At 39.8% G+C, this 25,336-nt stretch overlaps 1 protein-coding gene across 2 annotated transcripts in view; it reads left to right on the forward strand.

The window, feature by feature from the left end:
• SORCS3 (sortilin related VPS10 domain containing receptor 3) overlaps positions 1–25,336 on the forward strand; it is a 676,074-nt gene that overhangs the window by 584,740 nt on the left and 65,998 nt on the right. For both annotated transcript variants that reach the window (XM_072621715.1, XM_072621724.1), the window contains one exon: positions 3,810–3,917. In XM_072621715.1, coding sequence (XP_072477816.1) covers positions 3,810–3,917 — 108 coding nt within the window. The remainder of the gene's footprint in view (positions 1–3,809; positions 3,918–25,336) is intronic.

A 25,336-nucleotide genomic window follows, 5' to 3' on the forward strand; every position in this document is an offset into this window, starting at 1 on the left:
GCAGGCAAGAGAGCTTCCATCAAGTTTTACCTTTGTATTTTAAAAGCATTACTGTGAAAAATGCAATATAGCCCCACAGAGCGCAGCTGCTCGTTGATGAAGAATGACTGCAGACAGTGTTCCTAATCAACAAGAGGATGGGGAGGGCTGTTTGTTTAGCAATGATGAGCTGTCAGAGTCTTCTTTCAATGAATTCTCCTGGAGGTGGAGATGCAAATATCTCCCGACCCTTCATGTGCCTGTGTTGATCCAAAAATGGCCATAAGCGCTGGGACTTTGATAGAGGTGGCATTAGTATAGAAATAATGATGCCCAGAAATGCCTACTGCTGAGGTCTGGACTTATATAGGAAAATTCCAAATATCTCAACACTTCAAGAGAAAACCTGGGTGACAGATTTCACCCATTGTCCCAAACCAGGATAATTTGATGAATGTAGCTCTTTCTCTAGTGGCAATATGAGGTAGCATTTTCTTCAGTGTTTTGAAGAGTTGTTTTAAGTGTTTTTTCATTGTTTGTTTTGCTTTGGTAAACAGTGTAATAACGTGGAACCACAGAATCTTACAACAGGATGGGTTCTTAGAAATCATTTAGTCCAACTTCCTACCTGGTTCAAGAATACTTTCTGTGACATCTCTGGAAAAATGGCCGACTTTTTTTTTTTAATATTTCAAGTAATAGAGAGCTTACTACTGACTCAAACTGACTGGTCTGATTTTAAGAACAATCTTTGTACTGAAGTTTGCATGCTTATGAACTCTGCCTATTTGCTCTAGTTCTGCATTCAACTATTAGAAGACAAAAATCCCCTACCATCCTCAGGGCTAAAGCTTACCAGCTCATTCTGTCTTTCTTCATAGTCTGTGGTTTTCCCCTTCTAAATTGCTCTTTATTTTGTGAACACTCCCTTGAAAGGTTTCATCCAGAATTGAACATAAAATTGTAGAATCTTGGGCTAGAAAGAATCTTCTACACCCTCAGGTCGATGACCACCTAAACTATTCAAGATATAGTTTTCTGTTGACGTATTTGAAGATTTTAAAGGGTGAACACATTACAGCCTCTTTCAATTACCCATTCTAAGTTCACTTCATCTTTAGTCTTTCATCCTGACAGTCATACCCATCATTATGTTCAATTAGAGCCTCTTTTGCTTCAAATAAAATCCATTTCCTCTTAGTTGGTCTTCCACAGATAGTAAGAACAACTCCTTAGCATCCTCATCTTATACTTAAAGACCTTAATCAGTTCATTCCGTAGCATACTCTTTCCCAGGACAAATGGCCCAAATTCAAATAATTCTTTCTAGTAGGACCTGTTTTTCTTCTCTTTCATTATCATTGTCAGTTTTCCATATCCCTTAAAAGTAGACCTGCTTCTTTAATTCAGACTATAATAGGAGAATAACCTGTTTAATTGGTACACCATACTCTCTGTAGCCTTTCCCAATACCACAGTGGTTTAATCTTTTCACAATAGCACCATTTCTGACTTATTGTTGGCTTGTAGTTGAGCATGACCCTAATCCCTCTTTTGGTTTACATTAATGGCTAATCCATTTTCCTCTATCCTGTATTTGTATGCTTGGTAGTTTTATTATTTTTTTTATGAGTATGTGGACCACCTTACTGGATTTCATCCTGATCTCATTGACCGACTGTCTTGCCAATCCAGGGAGGTCATCTTAAACTTTATTTCTGTCTTATAGAGTATTGACAAATTCCTCTCATGTAGTTCTGCTTATAGATCTGATGAACATATTCTCAGTTTCTTCATTTAGGTTAACAAAAATATTGAATAGAGCAGCTTCTAAAATGGATGCTAGTGTGTATACCATTCAATATATCTCTTTGGCTTGAAAATGGAGAATTGATAAATATTGCTCATCAGAATTTTAATATAATAGGTCTTACAGAACCTGTACTCATCAGTGCCAAATCATAATGACTTAGGAACTTAGATTATTCTTGTTCACTTGTTTATCAGTTGCCTCAGACTCTTTGTGGTGCCATTTGGGGTTTTCTTGTTAAAGATAATGGAATGGTTTGCCTTCTAAAGCTCATTTTACAAATGAGGTAACCAGGGTCACATAGTGTCTGAGGCTAAGTTTGCACTCTGGAAGAGAAGTCTTCCTGACTCCAGGCCTCCCACTCTATCCTTTGTGCTACCTAGCTGCCCTAGGCACTTAGAAGTGGGAACTTCATTTTCTAGTGAGCTTTTTCCCCAGAGATTTCCTTCAAGGATGAGTTTATTTTAGAAGTTTCTTCCATCAGAGATCAAGTGCTGCTTCCTCAACAAGGTCTGATGGATTTGTAAATGTGCTCTCTAAATGTGAAACCTAAATATTGACCTGAGGAAGGACCGAGAATAAGTCTTTGGAGAAAGGAAAATATGTTTCTGAGGTAGTTTCTTTCTAGGAGAGTGTAAAACCACTTTGCCCTCAAAAATGCAGCATTTCTGACTTGGAAGGTGAAGGGACTAATGCTACCTTATACTTTATGATCCTTATGGATATAGGTGACTAGCTGTTGACTATGGCATTCATTGAAACAACAATCTCTTCCATTTATCTTTTTTTAATGACCATTCAAAGAGTTGCAATGAAGTACTATTTATGGAAGGAAAGACAGCATCCTACAAGGCTGAGACCTTATTGTTCATTTCTGAAATGAGAAATACATTTGCCCAGAAAAGGAATTGAATTTCCTCTGTCTTTCTCAGTTAGCTGGGATTACTTTCCAGCCCTCACAGTACAGGTACTGATTATGGAAAGGGCTGAAATGACCAATTCTTTAGAAATCAAGACAGAAACAGATAATTTAGGAACAAATAAACTTTTATGGAAGGCTATTTGCCCTCCATTTTCAGACATAGTCCTCAGCATGCTCAGAGCACAGGAAGGCTCTCTGGCTACTGTAGAAGAATGAATAACTCAGTGTTGTTTTTATATGATTTCAGCAAAAGGAATAAGGGGGAAAGGTAGATCTTGATTTAAAACAAAGACAAAGGGAAGTGAATAGTTCGAGCACTTAGAAAAAAATTTTGAGATGGGAGACTCCCATGTGTAGGACACCAATGATGTGATGAACTGAGTTTGGGGAAATACATTTGGAGCTTGAGAAAGGTCCTCTGGAAAGGTCTGGTAATTGCTGTGGTTAAATGGAGCTGGATGTAGACATCTTTGAATAAGAAAAGGAACCTAGGAAGAAGGGCTGTTTAAACTTAGAAGTGACTAGTCTCTCCCCTTTTTCCTGAGACACATTTCTTATTCTCCAAAGTATGACAAAGAAGTCGTGGTCCTGGGCCAACTGTGTGTGCCACTGTATGTGTGGGTGGCAACCTTAACACTCATTCTGAACAAATAGAAAATTACTTTTTTTAAGGTTTTTTCTGGAAGACACATACCCCTTTCCCATAGGGTACATTCTGCACTACTCAATTTATCTATGTCAGAAACATTTATCTCTCAGAGGGCTGGATTGATTCTAGTGTAAACTGCACCTCTGGTTCCAGTCTGGGTGCTTGGGACGTGATGCTTTGTCCACCAGTTACCTTCTCTGGTTTGGCATTTGAATTTTAATATGTTTCGGTGCTTTTACCGATCAGATGTAGTCCTTACCTCAGCCAGGAAGTACATTTTTGATCAAATCTCACAATAATATGGGGAGATAGAAAAGATTAATGCCTGCTGATAATCCACACTGCCAGAGCACAGAATGTAGAAAGGAATTTAATAATCTGTGAAATGATGACAGAACCACATGGCTTGATTTTCAGTTGTTTCCTCCATGTGTTTGTTTCCAACCCAGGGTGAGTTTCGATGAGGGGAGCTCCTGGGACAAGTATGGTTTTACTTCGGCTCCACTCTTCGTGGATGGGTCTCTGGTGGATCCAGGTGTGGAGACACAGATAATGACGTGAGTACCGTTGGTGGTGCAGTAGAAACCCAGAAAATCCGAGTTGTAACCCCACTCTGCTCACTGACTTGCTCTGTGACCTTAGGTCACAACATTTTTTCAGACCTCAATTCCCCATCTATAAAATGGGGGAATAATTAAATGGGAATTTTAACAGATGTTATGTTTGCCTCAAGGATCTGTAGTGAGAGCCAAAGGAAAGCATCTTGAGAAAATTAATGAGGGAATTAAATGTCAGGCCTTGTGGTAAACTCGCAGCTCATTCCAGTTCAAGAAAATATGAAACTTAAAGAACTGAATTAATTTTTTCTTATTGTTATGAGAAATACATGACAGAAGCAAGGTGAAATCAAGGATTTTTAAAAAGTTCTTTCCATACTATATATCACAAGTTCTATTGAGTCAGTCCAACCTCCTATTCTTCTATATTTCTACCTGATAAAAATCATACAATAATAAATTTAAAGCTGAAACAAATGTCAGAGACCATTGAATATGACTTTCTCATTTTCCAGATGGGGAATCAGGCTGAGAGAAATTAAATGACTTACCCAGAGTCTGAAGCAGGATTTGAACTCAGAGCTTCTTGAGACTAAGCCAAGTAGTCTGCTCTGTAAAATACTGAGGTGTTATCTGGTTTTTCAGAGATTCAGTTATTTTTAATGAAATTCAGTATAATTTAGGGAGGTTCATTGGATTCAGAGGATCCCTGTTGAATCCTTTTTGTGACCTGCTGCCTGTGTAGCCTTGGGGAAGTAATTTAAACTCTCTGAGTCTTGGTTTCCTCATCTATAAAATACAGAGGCTGGGGAGGAGAGTTGTTCTAGATGACCCCTAATGTTCCTTCCAGCTTTACCTTTATGACTTGGTATTAAATATTTTGCTGTGTGTTTAAATTCTTTAAAAGTTGTTGGAGGAAAAATGCGTGTGCTTCAGTTGATAGCTTTTAGGTAACCAGACTATATAATTAATCAGGTGGGATGACAAGTGTCTGTGGCATCATGAAGAAGGAAGACTCTGTCTCTCTGTTCCTCTGTCTCCCTGTCTCTCTCTGTGTATACACACACACACACACACACACACACACACACACACACACACACACAAAAGACTTGCAGTTTTGAGCTTTTGGGTTTCAGATACAAAAGCTTAAAAGTGCACTAAGACTTTGGGGACACACCATATCATCTTCTAATGACTAATGTGTATTGAGAAGAGAAAAAAGACAAAACAAGAGGTAACTAGAATTTAATTTCTTCAGATAATCTTCCTTCAGATAGCAATTAAGGGCAACTGCATTAGGGTATTGGTTGAATTCAGCTAATTTTGAATAAATTTGAACAATTAGGACTTGAAGTGTTGAAGAAATCAAGATTGAAAGGATAGGATGGGTTGCTATAACATACCTGTCTTAGGAAACCCCATAAAAAGACATGTGATTTATCATGTGTGTGTTCATCCTTTGTTGCTGAAGAAGACCATGCCATCAGAGAAATGATGACATGACTTGCACTTGACTTTGTTTTGAGTGAGGGAGGGCTGTGCAGGTCACCAGCCTCACTTCTCCTCCAGAGCCATCTGAATTCAGTGACCAGATATTCATCAGAATGGCTGGAGATGACCTAGGATGAGGCAGTTGGGGTTAAGTGACTTGCCCAAGGTCACACAGCTAGTGAGTGTCAAGTGTCTGAGGTGAGATTTGAACTCAGGTTCTCCTGAGTCCTGCACTGGTGCTCTATCCACTGCACCACCTAGCTGCCCCTGTGATTTATCATAGCATTTAAGAGAAAGAATTAGTAAAGATAACTGAAAACTGAGGGCATCAGTTTTAGCCAGCACAGAGGGTAGATGACCTTAAGAGAGTGTACCATGTTTATGCTTCTTCTACTGCCAATCAAAAATTACTTGCATGTGGAGTGCAGAGTTTGGCTCTTTTTTTCCTACAAGGACAGGGTGGAAGATTTGGAAGAAACTTTGCTGTTCTCAAGCTTATTGCTGTGAAGTATCATTGGAAAGGATGGAAGATGTGCTTTGAGTTAAATAGGAAAAAAAACTCAGAAAGGAATCCTAACCTATTTCAGGAGGTTGACAAGTGAAAGAACTTGCCAAAAAGACAGAATGAAAAAACAATGGAACCACTGGAACTAGGGAACGGTTTTAAGATGCTTTGGAGAGAGGGTGGATCTAGACCCTCTGAGGAATTTTCATCTTCTTATATCCCTTCCATGTAATAATAATAATGAAGATCCTTCCAGAAGGGAAGATACCTAACAAGCGCTCTTCACAGGAAGAAGCAATGAGTCACAGGGGTTTGGCAGCTCCATGCTGAGGGCCAGTTCTGTGTAAAATTGAAATGTAATGAAGAGCCTCACAAGACTTGTTAAACCTTAAAACCAAGGTGGATGTCAGTAGGGAGCATCTTTAGGTATTATAAATTCCTAGCTAAGAAACTGAAAACCTTAGCAGGCACAGAATGGGTTTTCAGAACTGCTCCTGTTTGAAAGCAGATTTAAAAGAGAAATTTAGCAAAAGAAAGTAAATAGCTGATTGAGAAGATAGTATTAGGAAATGGGAATTGAATTTTTTGGAGAAGGCTTAAGATACTGGAATAACAGGCTCTAGTCAAGGGATGAAGTGCATCAAAATACAATGTTAACAAGTTCCAGGAACAGAGATATGATGTAGGGCAGATGAGCTGCCTTTGGTATCAGAGGACCTGGGTTTAAATCTCAGGTATGTTACTTAATACTTGTATGTCCTTGGGCAGTTCATTTTACCTCTTTGGGCTTCAGTCCCTTCATCTGTAAAATAAGGACATTCAATAGGATTACTTTTAGCTACAAATTCAATGGATGTTTTTCTTATACTAAAGACACATTGAAGAAAGACTTTGTATTGATAATGGAATTGGGACAGAGAGAGAGAGAGAGCGCCAGAGCGAGAGAGAGAGCGAGAGAGAGAGCGAGAGAGAGAGAGAGAGAGAGAGAGAGAGAGAGAGAGAGAGAGAGAGAGAAAAGCAAAACTGCCCACATACATTTTTTGCAAAACCCAGTAGCACTGGATTATATTTGATGTATGACGTATATGGATTATATATGAAAGAAAAGCAGAGAAAATGCCCAGTAATTCCCAAGAAATGTTATCCACAGAGAGGAAAAATAATAATACTCATTCATTCAAATAAATCCAGTGAAGATGAATAGTAAAGGGAACTAAATATCTTATTGAAAGGAGGTCAATTTGACTTTTAGGTATAATTGAGACTTGATTCTACTTGACTCATGGGTAAAGCATGGCAATGTAACCTTATACCTTATTCACCAAGAAACAGATAAGGTAGAGTGGACGGTGGGTTCTGCCATATTCTTATCTGAGGAAATCTTTGAATGAGAGGGAGGAGAAACATCATGGGAAACATTTGACTTGGAATCAAGAAAGGAAGAAACATGGCAGTATTGTGGTTGCTGTATACTGAAGACAGCCTAACCAGAAGCAGGGGGAGCATGATGAGATCCACAAATAGTTTACAGATCCCACATGGCGGGCTTGTTATGGAAGAGGAATTAGACTAGTCACATGAGCTTGAGTTTGGTCTTGACAAAAAATAGATCATTTAATAAATTGTCGACTTGCCTTAGTGATAATCTTATTTTTCAAAAGATAGTGGAGGCAGTGAAAGAAACTATTCCTATGAAACAATTCCACATTCCTAAAGTGGATAAGAGGGAAATTTTATAGAGTGTGCATTATGTAATTATTTTAAAATAACAGAAAGAGAAAAACCAGGCAAGATATGATTCACACACTAGATTTCAGGAAAATAGATTTAAATGTTCAGAGAAAGGAGAGGTAAGTTCTTGTAGCCTAAGCTTCTGTAAAGGATTTAGCCTCCAAACAGGATGTTCTTGAGCATCAGATTCTTGCAATAAAAATCAAAGCAATTCCTATGAGGAAGAAAAGGGGAGTCAGTCTAAAGAGACCAATATAATCTTTTCTACTCAACAATTATTGAATTCTTAATCTGCTAGGTACTGGGAATGTAAAGAAACAAGAAGTATTGTCATTGCTTTCAAGAATACACTTTAAGTTTAATGACTGAATGTCCTGTTTGTGAATGTGACACAAAGTAAAATCTCAAAGGATGGTCAGCCAAAGTGCTGTAATGAGTTTAGGCAGAGGAGGCCTGCTAGAAGAGGTAACATCTAAATTAGGCTTTGATGGAAGTGAAATATGGAAACAAATGGAGGTCTTCATAAGTGAAGATATGGAGACAGGGTAGGGGCAGAATAAGAACAAGGGGAAAAGAATAGTCCAGTTTGACTGGGAATATTAAATGTATTCAGTGGAATGGTACGGGGTCAGAATAAAGGGTTAAGTTGGAGCCAAACTGGCAGAAATGGAATGTCAGGGTTGGTCATTTCAGTATTGTCTATGGCAATGGGGAGTCAGTGAGGCTTTATGAGTAAATGACATGATCATAGCAGTGTAGTAAGATTACCCAGGCAGTGGTATGTAGGCCAGAGAGTGAATCAGAAGATTCCAGCTCCTTAAAAGCAGCATTGACTTATTAGTTCCCCCACAGATCTGCCCAGTCCAGAATCATTGCCTTGTCAGAGGAGGTTATGTACTTTACATGTCTCTTTGTCTCATCCTAACTTGAGAGACTGCTTTTAATATTCAGGCCAGAGTGAAGTTGTTTGAGGTCAGCATTACCCAGGTTTTATGCCACTTCCTAGCAGATCAGGATTATGCTGATCTGAGCCTCCCTCCCATCTCACAGAACCAATTTGGCATGCATCGCTATGTATTCAGCTTTATCTGAGCTGATTTTATGTTTCTCCTGGGCATCCCTTTGAACAATACCATAGATACACTAATCCTTGCATGACCTGGAATTCCCTGGCAAGTTTCAGGCAATAGTTTAAGTTCTGTGTTAGTCTAATCTCAAACGTTAATCATTCCTTTTCAGCTTCAGATACGGTGCAGTAGGCAGGGTGGCAATGAGAGGTCATATTGTGGTTCAAACCATTTACCCAAGGGATGAGTTAACATGCCTGTTTACCTTTTTCTCCCACTGAGATTTGTAATAAGCTTGGTGCACAGCTCTTAGGTTTCTTCCACCTTAGTCTGAAACTTATTTTAATGCTATTAAGTGGAACAGAGCCCATGATATCATTATGAGGGAGCCTGGGAAGGCAAAGGTAGTTTGAACTCTGTGTGTTCTCTCTGCACTCGCATGTATTATTTGCTGGCATTATTTTGGAAAACTTAACAGTGTTTTCACTGAGATGGACAGATGCCCCATCCTAGTCACCCTAGAGGGTCTTCCTAGAATAAGGGTACAGACGTACCATTAGTGAATGTTGTACATCACAAAGAGCTGTTGGCCCAGCCCCATCCATCACAGCTACAATGAGGTCTGGGTCCAGCATTGAGAGTCCTTGGTGATGCTTTCTGTCGCAGCTCCAGAGCTCCTACAGGATTGGAAGCTGTGTTAATCCAGAGAACTGAATAATGGTTCCCAAAATCAACAGGAAGGAGAAACTGAAGGTCCAGAGGGCCAATGAGTACAACAGACCAATAAGAGAACACTACATGTCGTTGGGGCAACTCCTTTTTCAAAGGGGTAGTGATGGGTATGAGCAAAGTTGGCCCTCAGTAACATAGTGGAAGAGTAGAATACGCACAAATGTTTTTCTTTTTCCTTTTACCTCCTCTTCCTCCCTCCACATAGAAACTTTGGAAGGGAATTAAATGATCTGCTTAACTTATTTATACTAAAGGATTGATGGCTTGTATAATCCCTTTAGAGAGAGATTCATTTACCAGAGGAGGCTTAGTGAATAAATGAACTTTGGACCCAGTTGCTTGGTCAGGAGGGGTACTTTGATTGGAAACCATATTCACCATATAATAGGTAACATACAATAAGTGCTGGCTTTATTAAGATCTTAGCATTTACTATGGGCCAGGCATTGTGCTAGGCACCATACAAATATGATCTCATTTGATCCTTACAACCACCCTGTTTAGGCTAGAGAAGAAAGTAATGGAGTCATGGTGGGGGAATTGGGCATGGTGGCATTATTCAGATATTGGAAAGAACATTATTGTCTTGAAGGAAAACAGATTAGGCTTTTTCTGTTTGGACCCACAGGACAAAATGAAGAAGCAAAGTAGGGGCTTGATATAAGGAAATCCTTCCAACCAATTAGAGCTATTCCAAGTAGAATATGTTTCCTTTAAACACCTCCCCCCCCCCCCCCCATACACACATATTAAAAGCTTAACCAATATGAATATTCAGATATTTAAAAAAATCATCTCCCTGGACTGGGAATCAGAAAGATAATTAACCGTTTGGCTCTGGACAACTAACTTAACCTCTCTCTGACTCAGTTTCTTCATCTATCTATCTATCTATCTATCTATCTATCTATCTATCTATCTATATCATGGGAATAATAATAGCACCTGTCTAACAAGGTTTTGTTGTGAGGATCAAATGAGATTAACATATGTAAAACATTTTGCTGAACTTAAAGCCCAGTTTTAAAGCTTAAAATATTCTTATAATTAATAATATTAATAACAAGCTGTATATTTCTATTATGTGCCATTTAGTTTTTTTAATAATTTTAAATTTATCCCATTAATAATAGTACTGCTTTATTCATCTGTGTCCATATATTAATTTATTTCTTCTATCTCCACATTTTAGAAGAAACACTCATAGTCTGTGAAGCAAAGCCTGGATGCTTTATCCAGTATGTTCTAGTGGGGAGTCTCCATTAGATATGGGTGGGACTAGAAGGCCCTTGACATCTCTTTCGGTTCATAGCTTATAACTTGGATCACCGTTGTTACTGTGATTCGCAGTAAAAGGCCAGAGCTGGGGATATGGGGAGCAGGAGGTAGGTTATGGGTAAGGCTTTTTTTTTCCCCTGAGAAATCTATTGAAGAAAATGGGATTGTAATTGGAAATTCTTCCAGATGATATTGACTGCTTCCCCTATCTTAAATAAAAATTCCCCGAATTCCTACTATTTGCAGAGAGCACATGTCTCCATGGCATCCATACAGCTTCATCTTCTGACACTCCAGCAGGAGGAGGGGGCCAGCATTTGAGGGAATGGGGAAACAGTCCCTGCTTCAGAGGCATGATATTTGCTTACTCATCTTGCTATTTTTGCTGCCTTCCCTTCAAATGTTATTATCTCAACGTTTCAGTGAACTTGGCATGGAATATCCAGTGTTCCCCAATTTCCCCTTGCCTATTTCTAATTCATGAGGAGATGCATAGATTCAGATTGCTTTCAGTGCTGAGGTAAGGGGTTGCAGATTAACAGCCTGGAGGGTCGTTTATTCAGTAGTTTGGTTGAATGGACAGGTATTATTGGCTCACTTCATTATGTCCCTAAGGACTATTTGTCTCTTCCATGGGCATTTTAAAGATATCCAAGATTCACTCAACTCTTAACTTCAGCCCAGAGGTGGCCCTGAATCAGACTGGAGGGCAATGCAGATGCAGCCTGTATGATATTAGGAGTTTAAAGAAAGGAGATGCATTGATTATAATAGCCAATATTTACTTATCTCTTACAGTTTTGCAAAATGCTTTTAAACTGTCCCCTTTAATCTTTACAGAAATCCACATGCGGCATGATTATCCCCATTTCACAAGTTATGAAATTGTGCGTGAGAGCTTAGATAACTTGCACATGTCACATACCTAATAAATGTCTGAGGCAAAATTCAAGCTCAAGACTTCCTTTCTCCAAGTCCCATGCTCTGTCCATTGTAACCCCCAGCTGCTTGATTAGGGAATTGACCAATCAAGAATTTTTAAAGTTCCTACAACGTACTAGACTGGGACAGCTAGGTAGCACAATGAATAAAGTGCCAAACCTGAGGTCTCCAAGATCTGAGTTCAAATCTGGTCTCAGACAGTTATTAGCTGTATGACCCTGAACAGATCACTTAATTCTCTTTGCCTCAGTTCCTCCTCTATAAAATGAAGTGGAGAAGGAAATGGCAAACCACTCCAATATCTTTGCCAAGAAAATCCCCGAATGGAATCATGAAGAGTCAGAAGCTACTATAATGACTGAATATATATATATATATATATATATATATATACATACACCAGACATGGTGCTAAGTACAGCAGAATACTGCCCTCAAAGAGCTGCCAGTCTAATGGATGAGACAGTGTTTATGTTTATAGATATAAGACACATTCTTGGTGGGAGAGAGATTAGTATGTGGACAGCCAAGAAGGACCACCAGAAAAGATGCAAAAGGTGATTCCAGCAGGCAGAGGTGAGGAAAGAGTATGTTCAAGACATGGAAGATAGCCAGTGATGTAGAGATATGTAGCATCATGTGTGAAGAACACAGTAAGTATTAGTATAACTAGACTATAGAGAGAATTGAAAAGAGTAACATAGAAGTATAATATAAGATATAATAAATATAATATGTAAGTAGACTGAAAAAGGAAGAAGAGACCAAGTTGTGAAGAACTTAAATACTAAACGTGGGAGATGATATTTAATAATAGAAATGGGAGCCACTGGAATTTATTGAATGGGGGAGGGAGGTAACATAGATCCTCACTTTAAGAAAATCACCTTATTGGCTGTGTGAAGAATGGATTTGAGCAAGAGAGAGACTTGAGGGAGGGAAAACAATTAGCAGGCAATAGTCTCAGAATAGTGATGACCTAGGTGACAGTTGATAAGGACCTACAAGAGGGTGAGGGTATGACAAGATTTGACATGAATTGGATATGTGGAATGTGTGAGATAAGTCAAGAAGGCAGAGAGGTCATAGACTTAAGTAATTGGATGATGGTGATTTTCAGTGGTTGTTGTTCTGTTTGTCCTTCCTTTTCCTAGAGGATTGTATCTCCCAGGCAATATTCATAGCCCTGAAGGCAACTATGAATATGCCCACATAGTTCTGAACTGCAGAGTATAACAGACTCTCCATATAGAAGGCAGAAGAAAAACATTTATTCAGACACCAGAAAGCCAAATCTGTCATGCTAACTAAGAAGTCAATACACATTAGCACTACTGGGGACAAAACCATTCCCAAGCCTTACCCCATTCCTTCCCCTGGGAAACTTCCCACAAGCAAACACTCATGAGCTGGGCTGTCTGCTTGCCTGTGTCCTCTTTCTTCTCTACCATAACTGCTTTCATTCACTTCCTCCCAGTTATGCTTCACCCTTCCTGTTCCACCTGCTCAGCAAGCTCCTCCCACAGATATGACTTAGGCTTTCATGTGATTTAAGCAGGTCACAAGGGCCTATTAATGAATGGGAAAGATCTCCCCATTTAAATTGCCATTACAAGGACCATGACATCAGGGAAATGATGATGTGACTTGCAGTTCACTTTGAGTTGACTAAGTGAAGCCTGTGCAAAGTCACCAGCCTCACTTTCTCCTCCAGGGCCATCTAGGTCTAGTGGCCAGATATTAATCAGGATGACTGGAGATGGCCCAGGATGCAATGGCAGACCTTGGCCTTTTAGGCTAAGGCCTGTTCAGGTTCTCACTTTGAGTGAGGTATATTTAGTGAATAGGCCTCTTAAAGAAGTGAGTCTAGGAATGGCCCCTTTAATTAAAAAAAAAAAAAAGAAACAGCTCTAAACAGGAAGATTAAAAAGAGGGAATGGTTGACTGGGAAATGAATGAGTTCTCTTTTGATCATGTTAAGCTTAAAGTATCTATGGCTGGTCAAGTTCCATAAATCTTATGGGCAATTGTGATGTCTGCAGTTCAAGAGATTTTGGAAGAGAGATGAGGGCTGGATATATAGAATAGGGAGTCATCCCTATGATGCCAATAACTGAACCCATGGGTGCAAATGAAGTCACCAAATGAGATGATGCAGAAAGAAAAGAAGACTAGACCATAGCTTTGGGCTATATATTCTCAGTGGGTGTGGCATGTGTGACAGTGGAGTAAAGCAGACTGAAGAGTGGTCAGGAGAGGGGGCGGGGCGGGAGAGAGAGGGAGAGAGAGAGAGACAGAGAGAAAGAGAGAGTAATCTTTCAGTGAAGATGAAATGAAGAATAGATTTAGGAAGAGAGTAAGGCAAGAGGAAGATGGAATGATAGATTATGATCAGATAAAGAAAGTTCAGGGTTCTTAATTATAGAAGCAGAGACAAACTTGCCTTACTGTTTCTCACTGAGGACTCTATGCCTTTCCATTGACTTTCCTCCATGCCTAGAAGGCCTCCTCTTTTCATTTCTTCCTATTAGAAGCACTAATTTAATTCAAGGTCAGCTCAAACTCTCTCTTCTCCTAAAGCCTTTCCTCATTTCCCCAGTTTCGTGCTTTCTTCATCAAATTATCTTTTATCTTTTTTTCAATGTATCTCTATGGAATACACTTAAATAGCACTTAACATAGTACCTGGCACATAGTAGATATTTGATAAATGGATAATGACTGACTAGGAGCTATTATTTCAGGTGTGGAGAAAAGATTAAGCCAAAGAACAGGCATAAAGTACATATGGCATATGTTAGGGAGTTGAGGACTAGGTATTAAAGAAGGAGAAAGTGAATATTGGGAAATACCCTTGCTAATTTGGTTAAGGGAAAATGAATACTGATATTTCTAATTTATCTAATCCCCTACTCATTTACTGCCTTGTGGAACCCTGGCTTTCTTAAGCAGGACAAATAACCAAGATGGCAGAGTCATCATGGTCATTTTTATACTTAGAACAAGTAGCATAGAAGGCAAATGAGAGATGATATGATTAGTGCCATCTAACAGTGGCCAGGCTAAGAAAACGTTTACCTAGGGTTCACCCACTGAGAGAGAAGATGACATCTGGTGGCTTCCTCTTTCACTAACTCTGCTTGCTCATTAGGTGCTAAACTTAGTTGCTTCTATCTGCTGAGAGATGTCTAGTCAGGGCCCTCTAAACTTTTGTTAACCTGAGGTGAAGTCCTACTCACCTCGTTTTAGTTATGGTTCCCAGAGGAAATAAGATCCAGTAGAGAGATATTTTACCTAAGAATTCTACAATCCTCAAAATGAGTGAGGAGTGTTGGGAAGTAAAAGCTTTCTTTTTCATAGGAGGTTTTGGCAACTTTCTTAGTAGGCTTTTAAAAATATCCCATTCACACAACAGGCCTCAATCTGGAGTTTAAATATATTGTTTAGCCAGTAGCCATAGCCTGTAAAGTAGTTTGAAATAAACCAAGGAAGGACTGTATTGATCTGTTTTTCAATACCCTGTTGTTTGCTGGAAGAATCTGATTTTCCTTAGCCCAAAGTAAGCCATTCAAATAATCAGCGATGTTAGGAGAGTTAGTGAGCTCTTCTGCATTTCCCCATGGAGGAGCTGTCCAATCTGACTATGGTTAGCTGACCCTAGGAGCTAGCCATGGAATGAGCCCATCATTGTGCTTCGTACATTCTAGACAAACTATTTAACCTCTCTGAATCTCAGTCTCCTTATCAGTAAAAATAAGCTAATTATTTCTGTGGTAACTAACTGATACAGTTGATATAAGGCTCAAATGAGACTTATGAGCATGTAAGCTCTCTTGAAGACCTTAAAGTGCTACATAAATACTAGTTCTTCTTATTTGGCAGTGATATTGGCAATAGCTACAGACAGTTAGGTGTCACAGTGGATAGAGTGCTGGACCTGGAGTCAGATAGACTCATCTTCATGAGTTCAAATCCAGGTTCACACATTTACTAGCTGTGTGATCGTGGGAAAGTCACTGAACCTTGTTTGCCTCAGTTTCTTCCTCTCTAAAATGAGCCAGAGAAGGAAATGGCAAACCACTCCAGGATCTTGGCCAAAAAAATTCCAAATGGGGTCACAGTGGATCAGGAACAACTGAACAACAGTAGGCAACTGCTAGGCTGGCAGTTCTGGAGAAAGAAAGAATACATTTAGATCCCAGATCCAATCCGGGTGCTAGGACCATGGACATTCCAAGGATCACTGTGAACAGTTCAGCTTTGGGCAAACAGCAGTACACATTTGGTTTGTTTCCTTTGCTACTGCTGTCCAGATGTTAGGGTCAACGATTCATAGATTTAGAGCTAGAAGGGACTAGAAGGGACCTTAGAAATCAGAACAATCCCCTGTCTGAAAAATAAAAAATCACAAAACTGAGGAGCAAAGAAATTAAGTGACATTATTTATCATAGTGCCTGGAACTAGAAGGTGCTCAATAAATGCTTGTTGGATTGAGTGATTGTCCAAGGGCATACATAAAGAAAGCCAAGATTCAAACCCAGATCCTGTTAGTATTTTAATGACCAAGCCTTTTTCCGTAACCCTCTCATTCTTGTCCCTCACCAAAGATTCAATTCACTTTAACATGTATCCACTGTGCAAAGCATCATATCAGCTACAGTAAGGAAATAGAAAAATTCCTCAGGGATTGTCCCTCTCTTTATTGAATTTAAGGCCCACATATAAATAACTACAGTACAAAGTATAAACCATAATTATATGAACTTCGCACAAAGTAGGCCTGCAGGGTTATAGAAACATGAGTATAAGAAATGCCTTGGACACCTTGTTTTCCTTCCTGCTCTCTCTAGCCTATCCGTTGTTCAATAGCCTACTTAAACTCTACCTCTTTTACCAACCTCTGCCTCATTGATTTTTTTCTTCCCTTGAGCTCTTGAAGCACTTAGGTGATAGCCCGCAATTTAATACTTAATTATATACTGTCCTCTACTGTTCTTTCACTATTTCATTTGTCCTAAACTAAGCTTATTATCTCTCCCCTTCAATCTGTACCTCCTTTTGACTTCACTATTTTTGTCCATGGCAAGTCTCCCAGGGTTCAGAACATTGGCATTATCTGGGATTCTTCCCTCTGCCATGACCTTCATATCCAAGCTTTCAGTAATTCCTTCTCATTGCATGTTTGCAACATCCTCCACATCTGCCCCCTCTTCTCTACTTCCATTGCCACTGCCTGGTGGAAGTCCTAATTACCCTCTGCCTAGAGCATTACAGTGGCCTCCTTACAGGTCTCCCCCTCAAATCCATCCTTTATATTGCTGCTGCAATAATTGTTCTAGTGGGCAGATTTGGTCACACCATTTTTCTGCTCAAACATCTTCAGCAGCTCCTTACTACCGAAGTTCCAACTCCTTGGTCTGGCATTCAAAGCTTTTCACTGTCTGTCGCTATCCTACCTTTCCATTCTCTTCCATGCATACTAACTAAATTGGGTCACTCACTGCTTGCCCTCTGCATCAACCCTTCTCCCTCTCACCCTCCCCTCTCTGAACAGGCATTATATTCTCCGTTCCCTTTGCTTTAATTTACAGTACTCTCCTTTATTTGTGGAATACTTTTCCATTCTTTCAACCCCAACTCAAATGTCATCTTTTCCCTGAAGTACTTTCTAACACTGTTCCTCCATAGTTGGAAATGAGCTTTTCCCTTGGGCCTCAAAATGCCCCAATTCACTTTGGGATATGGAATTATTTTAATTGGCAATGTATTATTGCAGCCACTGCAGTATTCTAGGCTTTAATAGGATAAAACTTTACTCAGACTCTTGAAGCAGCCTGGATGTGGTGGGGTCCTGCCCACCTCCACAATGTAAGTTGAATGATGGCCAGTAGGTTCTACCTGTTACCAAGACTTTGCTTCTTCCTCGTGATGTAGCATGTTGTATGTATTGCATAAACAGTAGCCTCTTAATTAAATGTTTGAAGGATGGATGAGAGGGAGTGTAGGCTTCCTAACTAGATTAGCAGTTTCTAGAGGAAAGGGGCCAGGCTTTTTTTTTTTCTTTCTTTTTCTATATATTCTCACAGGCACATTAGACGATCATTAAATCCTAGCTGGATGATTAGTCAGGAATTGAGAAATATAACACCTTAGGAGACCGAGAAAAGAAAAGAAAGAGACACACTTGTTATGTGCTTCAAAAAGGGAAGAAAATGTTGTAGGGGCAGCTAGGTGGCACAGTGGATAGAGCACCCAGCCTGGAGTCAGAAGGACCCGAGTTCAAATCCAGTCTTAGACACTTAACACTTTCTAGCTGTGTGACCCTGGCAAGTCACTTAACTCAGATTGCTTCACACACACACACACACACACACACACACACACACACACACACACACACACACACACACACACAAATGTCCTGAGTTATAATTTTGCTTCTTCATGAATGTTTTTCTTCATCTTTTTTCATCACTGAACTGAAACAATTCTCTCCAAAATTACAGTAAACTTTTAATGACCCTTCCCATAACCTTTCTCAGTTCTGTTCCTTCTTGACAAGTCTACTGAATTTGACACTTGGGATGACCTTTTCCTCCTGGAGGCTCCCTCTTTGAGTTTTTGTACAATTACTCTCTGGTGATTCTCTTTTTACCTTTCTAACCTCTGCAGTGAAGGTTCAACATCCATATGCTCCTTAATTGGGGGTGTTTTGTAAGGCTCTGTACAAGCCCCACCCCACTCTTCTTTCTAGACTCTTGTGGTGATCTCATTAACTTCTATTAGTTTAGTAGATACAATGGAGAGTGCTCTGGACCTGGAGTCAGAAAGACCTAAGTGCATTTTCAATCTCTGGTACTCATTTAGTTGTGTGTCCAACTCACTTACCCTCTGTCTGCCTCAGTTCCCTCATCTATAAAAAAGGTGATAGGTGCACCTATCTTCCAGGATTGATTGGAGGATATTATTTGTAAAATGTTTTGCAAATCTTAAAGTGCTATATAAATTCTAATTAGTATTATTAATTATAATCTCTATACCGGTGACTCTCAAATCATTATGTCCAGCCCCATTCTCTCTACTGAGCTTCTATCCCAAATTATGAGTTGTCTACTAGATATTTCAAAATGGATTTTCCAGGGGCATCTCAAATTCATCATGACCAAAAGAGAATTCATTATCTGGTCTTTCGAAACCCACCTTTCTTCCAAACTTCTCTGTCTTTGACAGATCAAAGATGCCACCATCTTCTAGTTTCCCAGATCCATCACGTTGACTTTTTTCATAAGTCCTCACTCTGCTTCACTACACAGGTCAGATCAGCTGCCACATCTTGCTGTTTCAATCTCTGCATCATCTTTGCCTCCAGTCCCTTCTCTCTACTGACAAAGGTGCCACCTTAATTGAGGCCCTCCTTGCCTCTCCTTTAGATTACTACAGTGGCCTCCTAATTGGTCTCCTTGTCTTAAACCTTTTCCCTTGCTCCTGCTAAAGTAAGGGCAGATCTGACCAAGTCACAGTGCTGTTTAATAAACTCCAGTGACTCTCTATCGTATTGCATCTAAAATCCAATATAAACTTCTCCATTTTGCTTTTAAATCTTTTCACAACCTAGCCCCAACCTACCTTTTCAGCTCATTGTACATTACCCCCCTCTCACATTCTTTGATTTTGCCAAATTGGCCTTTTCTCTGTTCCTTTCTGTGGCAGCTAGCTGGTAGAGCATAGCTCTGGAGGAGAAAGTGAGGCTGGTGATTTTGCACAGCCTCTCTGCATTAAATCCGGTTTGCTTGCACATCATGGCATCACCTCCCTGATATCCTGGTCCTCTTCAAGAATGAAGGACAAGCAGCAGTACCAACAGCTGGGAGGGCAGTGGATCAAGCTGGCGGTCAAGGAGTTCAAATCTAGCCTCATACACAGTAGCTGTGTGACTGGGCAAATCACTTAACCTCTCCTTGTTTCTATTTCCTCAGCTATAAATTAGGGACAGTACTGGCTTCTACCTCAAAGAGCTTCCTTATCACAGTGCCTGGTCCATAGTAAGCGCTACATAAATGCTTACTCCCTTTCCCCGTGCTAACACATCTCCATCTCCCATCTCTCTGCCTTTGCCTAGAATTCACTCGCACCTCTGCCTCCTAGAACCACCTTTTTGTCTTCCCTCATGCAACACCTTCTACATGAAGCCTTTCCTCATCCTTCAGATGGTAGTTCCCTCCTTCTCACACTACCTTTACTGTATTATTTTGTATTTATTCCTGTTCTCTTTATCTTTAGTCTATATACTTATCTACATCCTTATTATTTCCTCCCTTAGGAGATAAGCTCTTGCGCGTAGGAATTGTTTCATTCATTGTATTTGTGGGCACAGTGCCTGGCCCATAGTAGGCACTTAATACTTATCGATTGGTCATTTGTTCTACCCTTACCTTCTAACCATCCACCTTGTTAAATCCCTATTGTGCTCCCCTCCCCCTCCTCTATCTTCCCATTCCCCTCTAGCTACTGATTGCTCTGAGTCAGCCTTTCCCTGAACAGCAAGGCACTTTCTTTGATCCCATTACAGGATGTGAATTTTTTTAAAACTTCCAAACCTATTAAAATATTTTATTTGCTTTGGAGGTAATGGGAAAGAGAGAGAATCTAAGGTATTTGTATAGAGAGAGCTATTTCCCTTAAACTTGTACAAATGTCATTTTCTCCTTTCTGCCTTTTCCTTTCTCTCCTCTCTGATTCTTTCTTCTTCTTTTCCTTCCCCATCTTTTCCTTTTTTTTTCTTCTTTTTTAGTTTCCTCCTTTAACCTCTGTCATTATGCACCTTCTCGCTATATAGTATAAGTAATGCTGACCCTTTTTTCAGGATTCCTTACTTCTCATCCCCTGCCTGTTTCGATTAAAGTCTGGTTGAGTGTCTCACTTTCTCTCAATCCAATTCCCCCTGTAGCCACTGACCTCCTTTAACACTAATCCCATCTACACCCTAATGGGAAAACAATCAGGCTGAACTGCTGCATACTCTGTTGTCTTCAGGGCCAGCACATGTCCTTAATTCCTGAAGACTGTTTCAACTTGTAGTTGCCAAAATGCCAACTGCTCTTTGAGATCATATCAGTCCTCAATGTGTCCTCTCAGAAACTATCTATCTGTCCATCCATCCATCTATCTATCTATCTATCTATCTATCTATCTATCTATCTATCTATCTATCTGTCTATCTTCTATCTATCTATCTATCTATCTCCATCTGTCAATCTGTCAATCTATCTATTGGGGCAGCTAGGTGGTACAGTGGATAGAGCACCAGTGCAGGAGTCAGGAGGACCTGAGTTCAAATTTTACCTCAGACACTTGATACTCACTAGATACACACTCACTAGTGTGACCTTGGGCAAGTCACTTAACCCCAATTGCCTCATCCTAGGTCATCTCCAGTCATCCTGATGAATATCTGGTCACTGGATTCAGATGGCTCTGGAGGAGAAGTGAGGCTGGTGACCTGCACAGCCCTCTCTCCCTCAAAACAGAGTCAAGTGCAACTCATGTCATTATTTCTCTGATGGCATGGTCTTCTTCAGCAAGGAAGGATGAACACATACAGTCCATCCACCTATCTATTACTTTCTGAAGAATTCCATCCCTTGAAAGTTCACCATTTTACAAAGGAAGCACTATCACACCTCAGCCTCAGGAGTACAAGCTTGTTCCACATTAAAGTCCCTTTCCTTAGAGCAGGTTAGCAAGTACACTTGTCACAAATACACATGGGGCCTCATTATGCAAATTTGCTGTGAGCCTTCATAGGCAGTAATAGCTTTTCCCCTACACCAACCAAAGAGGACGATAATATTGAATTACGGGTCCCAGAATGCTGCCTGAGTTTAAGTAGCTCAAGGAACAAGACAGAGACTCCTGGATTGCAATGGAAATTGCTTTTATAGTTATATCTGAGTGACAAGTATAGGTCCATCTTAAAGTGGATGTCAAATCTAACATTCTATCAATCAACAAAAATTTATTGATCACTTACTATGTACTAGGCACTTTGCTAAGTTATGGGATAAATTGATGATGAGTTAGTGTCTGTCCTCAAGTAGCTTACTTGGGGAAGGCAACATGTCAATATCTACATCTGTAGAAAATATGTACAAAATGACTACAAGGTAGGTATTTGGTAGGGGGGCACACAGAAGAGCACTCAACAAATAATTTCCTATTACAAATTTACCATATACAATGCAATGTGCTAGATGCTGTGCGAAATACCATGGTGAATAAAATATGTCACTCTCCATGGGATTTATAGTCTAGTAAAAGGTATAGGACATATTCATTGATATAAATAGGAACATTAGTACTATGAGATGAGATCACTTTTTGCTAGAGGTATCAAGTAAGTTTTATGTAAGAGGCTAGACCTCTTTGAGGTCCCTTCTGGGAGATAGCATCTGTGCCTTGAAGTTTGGACTGAATGTCAGTGATTGGTGAAGGTAGAGCAAAGGAATGTGAAATTTAGACAAAAAGAAAATCTTAGCTATCTTGCCATCATAATCCTTGGTGCTATCCAATTTCCCTCCCCCTCAATCAGGGAGTATTAAATCCTCATCAATAAACAGCATTCTGGAGCCTAATCCAAGAGAGGGCGAAAAACCCCACAAGTAAAATTTAAACTGAGAGAATTACTAGAGAGCAGGATATGATGGAATGATGCTCTAAATAATTCTTTACAAGGTCATCTGGTCAATTTATGCTGCGTTGGTAAGTTATTGTGTATTTTAAAAATTAATGAAAGATTTAATTATGGCAGGGTTGCCAGTGACCTTTTCTGAAATGACTTCATCATAAATCTGTAGGCGTTTCAGAACTGTTTTCTAGGTTTCTAATAATTTGCTCTCAAATTAATGACATCCAGCCAGCGAAAGAAGTCAAGGCTGGGTAAAAAGATTGGGCTGGGATTTGTGGTTTCCTAGCAATGGCTAATTCTGTGTTCTGGATGGAGGTGGCAAAGAAAATGCCATGTGACTCACTGGCATGATCAGCAGGTTTAACTGTTTACTTAGAAGAATGAAAACTAAATCTGGTGTGTCAATAGGGAAAAATTAGCCTGTGGTGACCCAGTGTGGGCACGCTTCTTCTGGCCTGCTTATCCAGATGCTCCTGGGAAGTAAAAAGAAAGTACTCCATGCTAATTTTTCTTTTTCTTCCATGGACCTTGCAGTGATTCTTTCCCATTAACAAACAGAGGTTGTGATGATCATGACTTGCAACCCAGTGTTAAGCTGTGCAGTCCTGGATATCTCTGATTTCCATCTGCCTTGGGGATTCTGTAAAAGTGACACTCATTTTGGCAGAAGGAGTTAGCTGGAGTAAAGCTGTGTCTGTTACATCGGTGTAAATGAGCTCAATCTGTCTCTCCAGGTCAGCTTGGTATAATTGAAGGGGCACTGGCCTGGGAGTCAGGAGACCTGGGCTGAAATCCTTCTTCTGGTGCTTGCTAACCTGACAGCCTAAAGAAAGTCACTTAGCCTTCCTTGAACCAGGTGGCTACATCACTAAAAAATATCATAAAATCAGAGATTTGGAAATAGAAAGGATCTCAAAGCCCATGTAGCCTAGCCTACCTTCCCATTTTGCATAGTAGAAAACTGAAGCCCAGAGTCCTAATACGACTTGAATGACTACTTTCCTCACAGAGTTACAGTGGATAAAATAATTTTGTGAAATGTAAAGTGCTTTAGAAATGTGACTTCTTTTTGTATGTGTTGGGGGTAAAGAATGGGGAAGAAAAGGGCTATGGTAGCTATAAGTAAGTGGATAATTCCAGGATACTACATAGATCGAGGATCATAGAGTCACAGATAATTGCAGTTTTAAGACACCTTAATGATTATCTGGTCTAATTCTCTCATTTTATAGATAAAGCACCTGAGGTCACACAGCTAGTTAATGGCAGATCTGAGACAGAAACCAGGTGTTCTCTCTCACAGGACTCTTTCTATGACACCAGGCTGTCTTCCATTCAGAAGTCAGTCAGCCAATCAGTTAAAAAGCATTTATTAAGTTCTTACCAAGTGCCAGGAATGATACGAAGGATAAAAAAAACAAAACAAAACAAAACCAAAAAAACAGCCAACAGCCTCCATCCTTAAGGGGTTCACATTCTTGGAAGAAACAGCATGCAAATATATGTGTGGATGGATGGATGGATAGATAGATAGATAGATAGATAGATAGATAGATAGATAGATAGATAGATAGATAGATAGATAGATAGATAGATAGATAGATAGATAGATAGATTAGATGGATGGATGGATGCATGGATGGATGGATGGATGGATGGATGGATGGATGGATGGATAGATAGATAGATAGATAGATAGATAGATAGATAGATAGATAGATAGATAGATGGATGGATGGTATATAGATGGATATATATATATATAATATTATATATATATATATTTATAAGCTATATACAGGTTAGATGGAAGATAGTTTTAGAGGGAAGGTACTAGCAATAAGGGAAGATAAAGAGTGGAAATGGGATGTTCAGGAAGAGGCCACTTATAGAAGGTGGGAATTTGAAAGTGACAGCACAGATCCCATTTCTCAGGATTTCATGGAATAACTAGACATGCCCTGAATGCTTGCATTGGGATGATCTTAGGAAGGCAACAAGGGAAACCTGGAAAATGATCCCTGACTGGAGCTTCCTCTGGTTTTCATTTCCTGTTGCTTTCTGCCATGGCTTGCAATGTTCTGTTCTACATCCTTCCAGACTGGCCTCAGTTTCATCATCTGTAAAATGGAAGCAATAGTAGTTGTACTAGTTACCTCTTTTAGTTATTAAGATGATCAGTCAGCCAAGGGAGAAGGGGGTGAGTAGGAAGGGAATAAGCTCTTATTTCCTTTATACTCCTCCAGTCCCAGTGTCACTGTCACCAACTGCCTCAAAAAAAAAAAATTACACACTGAATCAGTTGAAATACTGTATTTAAAGTCATTTGTAGTCTATCTATTGTTTTATAAAATAATTTGTGATCTATCTATTGTACTATCTAATGTTAGCCATTATGATTTCTGTCACCTCCTGCCCCACCCTAATGACCAATATCTCCTAGGTGATAGGTCAGAATGTGGATAGAGTGCTAGACCTGGGATCAGGAAGACCTGAGTTCACATCCATCCTCAGACACTTAACTAACTGCATGTTCCTGGTCAAGTCACCTAACCTCTATCTGCCTCAGTTTGCTCCACTATAAAATGGAATGTAGTAGCACCTACCTCCCAGCATTATTGTGAGGATCAGATAAGATAATATTCATAAAAAGGGCATAGCACAGTACCAGGCACATAGTAATTATGATATAAATACTTGCTTAGCATAGTGCCAGGCACATAGTAATTGCTCCATATCCACTTGTTTCTTTGCTTCAACTCAAATTCTGCCTCCTTCTGGAGGCCTTTCCCAGTTCTCCCAGTGGCTAGAGCTGTTCCCAGTGGAGATTTTGTCTCATCTACTTAGCATATATTTTGAACGGGCATAGTTATTGATTTGTTGTGTCTTTCATCATAATGTGACCCTAAGGACTGCTTGAGGTCAGGGGCTGTTTTGACTTTTCATCGATATTTCCAGTGCTCTGCACAACTTCTGGCATATACT

This window comes from Notamacropus eugenii, chromosome 1 (assembly GCF_028372415.1).
Source record: "Notamacropus eugenii isolate mMacEug1 chromosome 1, mMacEug1.pri_v2, whole genome shotgun sequence".
Taxonomy (NCBI): domain Eukaryota; kingdom Metazoa; phylum Chordata; class Mammalia; order Diprotodontia; family Macropodidae; genus Notamacropus; species Notamacropus eugenii.